Source organism: Microchirus variegatus, assembly GCF_963457635.1.
Source record: "Microchirus variegatus genome assembly, chromosome: 4".
Lineage (NCBI taxonomy): Eukaryota > Metazoa > Chordata > Actinopteri > Pleuronectiformes > Soleidae > Microchirus > Microchirus variegatus.
The window spans coordinates 17731644-17734692 of NC_139805.1; the positions used below are offsets into that span (position 1 = coordinate 17731644).

The 3049-nt window shown below is 37.3% G+C and overlaps 1 protein-coding gene across 1 annotated transcript in view; it reads right to left on the reverse strand.

Annotated features, from left to right (window-relative positions):
- The window catches only part of agbl4 (AGBL carboxypeptidase 4), a gene marked incomplete at both ends in the record, with an annotated part of 311410 nt that extends 308653 nt beyond the window's left edge, over window positions 1–2757 (reverse strand). Inside the window, 2 exons of the mRNA XM_083888196.1 lie at window positions 1650–1772; window positions 2712–2757. Coding sequence (XP_083744322.1) covers window positions 1650–1772; window positions 2712–2757 — 169 coding nt within the window. The remainder of the gene's footprint in view (window positions 1–1649; window positions 1773–2711) is intronic.
- Between the last annotated feature and the right edge of the window lie 292 nt (window positions 2758–3049).

Below are 3049 nucleotides of genomic sequence, written 5' to 3' on the forward strand. Positions count from 1 at the left end.
AAAATGTACAACGAGTGCAAGTGAACAAGATAATGTTCACCACATTTCCATACACATACAATATATCTCAGAGCACAAACACAGTGTCACACCTGCTCACCAGGGCACCATAACACCACAGCTCCACAGTGCACAGTGGCTGCACCATAGTGCAGATAAACGGAAAAGAATACCCTCACGTGCAGTAAATATGGAGTCACTAGAGCTCTTTAATAAAGTAAATGGAAAACCAGAAAGGACAATTTTTAACAATATGTAACTAGGAATGTATCCTTGTTTACTGACACTGATACAAGAAGTTTTCATTTAATTTAATAGTAATACACATTGTAAGGTATCAGAGTAAGGTGCTTTTTTTAGTCCTCATCTGAAACGCACATACCTCTCATGACATATACACATGTATGTATGTGATTTAATTTAGCTCTACAATGTGTTAACTAAGTGTTGCTTGACATATAAATAGCTTTGTAAATAATGTATTAATCCTGCTATCATTAAAGGTAATACCAAATATTCTCCATAATGCCAAATTGATGTGATGACATGCAAGATGTCATGATGGGTTGCCGATTTGGCTTCACGCAGCACTGCACAGCTACGGTAATGAGGCTGGGAGGGTGTAATGTTTCCTACAATGTTTAACAGTTATTCACTTAATTGCTAGAATTTAACTGATTAAGAGTTTATTAACTAATTAACCAAAAATATGTGTCAAGAGGAGAAGTTAAAATGTTCCTACACTGTTCGTGTCGTAAAATGTCATGATTATTATCCAACTTGTGCTAGTAAAAGTTGGCTAACTTCTACCAAATTAAGGATTCATAACATAACTTTTATTAAATTACCTTAAGGGTCATTTTTGGCAGGACCAACAAAAACAGCAAAGGTAAAATGAAAGAATAGAGCATTAATTTGACATTGGCAAACATCAATGTATCCCCCATTCTTACTTTAGTAAAGCAGTTACTGGAAAGAGATAAATATCAATTCCATAAATCATTCAGGAGATGTATCCGGATCCAGAGATACTGGTATGTTAGTTGATCTCAGTGAATGAGCTTAGCACCCATTAATCAATGTCTGAGATCCTCTGTCCATATTATCCAAGACAAAAAAACATTTTTTTAAAAAGGGTCATCACCACAGTGATATTGGATATTTATGCACTGGGACTATATTTATGCATTCACCTTCACAGGACAATGGTGTACTTTGTACAACAATGTGGATCAAGTTATCATATTTTCTTTATTTAATCACTGCATATCCGTTCATATTTCTTCATGTTGATTTATTTGGATCAAACGTAGGACACGCAGCAACCAAGAAAACTTTGCATGAGATCAGTGGATTTCTTATTTTGTGAGTCAGGTGTATATAAAACAACATAATATTAAAACAGGGTAAAGATTAAGCTCATTCATGTCTCCGGAAACTTCATCTGTTCACATTATATTTAGACCCCAAGAGCCTGTAGTTCACTGATTTACTTCTGTCATTCAGGATCTGACCGACAGACCTTGTCAGGGTTGACACAAATGACATTTACCACTCAGTGCCAAAAAGGATATCTCCAAAATCAAAATGTCTCCTATTTTATTTGTTATTTGCTTGCTTGTTGATGTTTGTCCAGTTTCACTACTCACCACTCTCAAAGCAAGCATCAAAAACCAGATGTCCTTTTCGCAGAGGTCCAGAATATCCTGGTGGGCTCACCGTCAGTTTGTTCACATTGCCCACCAAAGCATCCTCTCCTCCAGTTTCACTTCCTGAAGAACAAGTGCAATTGAAAAAAATGGCAATAAATCACAATTAGTTTTAGGTGATAGCCCGAATAATTGTATGAACACAAATAGTCTTGTGAGATGGGGGGGGGGGGGTGGTCTGTGTGGTTTCTCTACACTCATATCTTTAGACTCGACTTAGACTTGAGTAAAATTACTAACCCTAACCATTATATATTATATTACATGATATTATATTTATATAATATTTAGGTTTTCCAGAAATTAAGGGGTTTAACATTATAATTTGTTTTAACCTGGCAACCAAGTGCCTAAATCCCCTAACAGAAGGTAAGACAGGAAGTCAGTTAGTTGCTTTTTATTATTATCTTAAGCTAACACTAGTTGTTTACCTAGCATGTTTTGTTGTGTCAAAGGCTGGTTGTTATAAGTTACCATAAAAGGCCAAAAAAAAGTAGTATTAATATTGTTATTATTACATTTCAGGTTCTGTGGGTTAATTTATTTTCTTTTTATTGGTGTCAATTAAATATATATTTTTTTTATAAACAATTCAGTTGTTTGGGACCATGAGGCAGTCACAAGAGGAGCTAAAGGTAACACTACTAGCTAACACACACTAATAGCCACTACACCTGGTGTAAACCACTACTCGTTCCTGTGGTGGTGATAGGGTTTTGTTAACATTCATTCTTATCAAGCGGCACATTGTCTGTATATAATCAATTACATGTAGGGTCAGGGTGCATATAGCGATAACCACAACAAGCTGGTGACATGAGTCTTGTTTACATCCGTGCACCTGCTAGCTTGAAGGTTAGCACGCTTCACGTTAGCGTCAATAGAGACAAGCAGCGAGCCTGAAACATGCGCAGATTATGCGTCGGGTCCCGATGTTTCCCGCGCCTCTTATTGCATGTACAGCAATGAATCGGAAACCAGGTAAGAGTCAGTTTTACACACCGGTCTCGACGTCTCTGGTGGTGCTTCCCTCCATCTTCCTCTCCATTCCGTTACAGACGCTCTCTGTGTGTTGCCCCGGCAACGGAGCAGGGGGAAGCGAGGGAGTCGCAGTCATTCTCCATCAGTGCACATCATCAGCAGATGTATTTATACAGTCCACATTGCGCTGTGAGACCATATAGTTCCTGTTTATGTTCAGAATCAAACAGAAGGACAAACATTAATATATCGAATATTTCTGTGCAAAGTACAGACAGCAAATAAATAGTGCTAAATAATGTTAGCATGCACAGAAATTAAACTGAAAAATAGTAAACTAGCATTGGGCCCTTTGCACA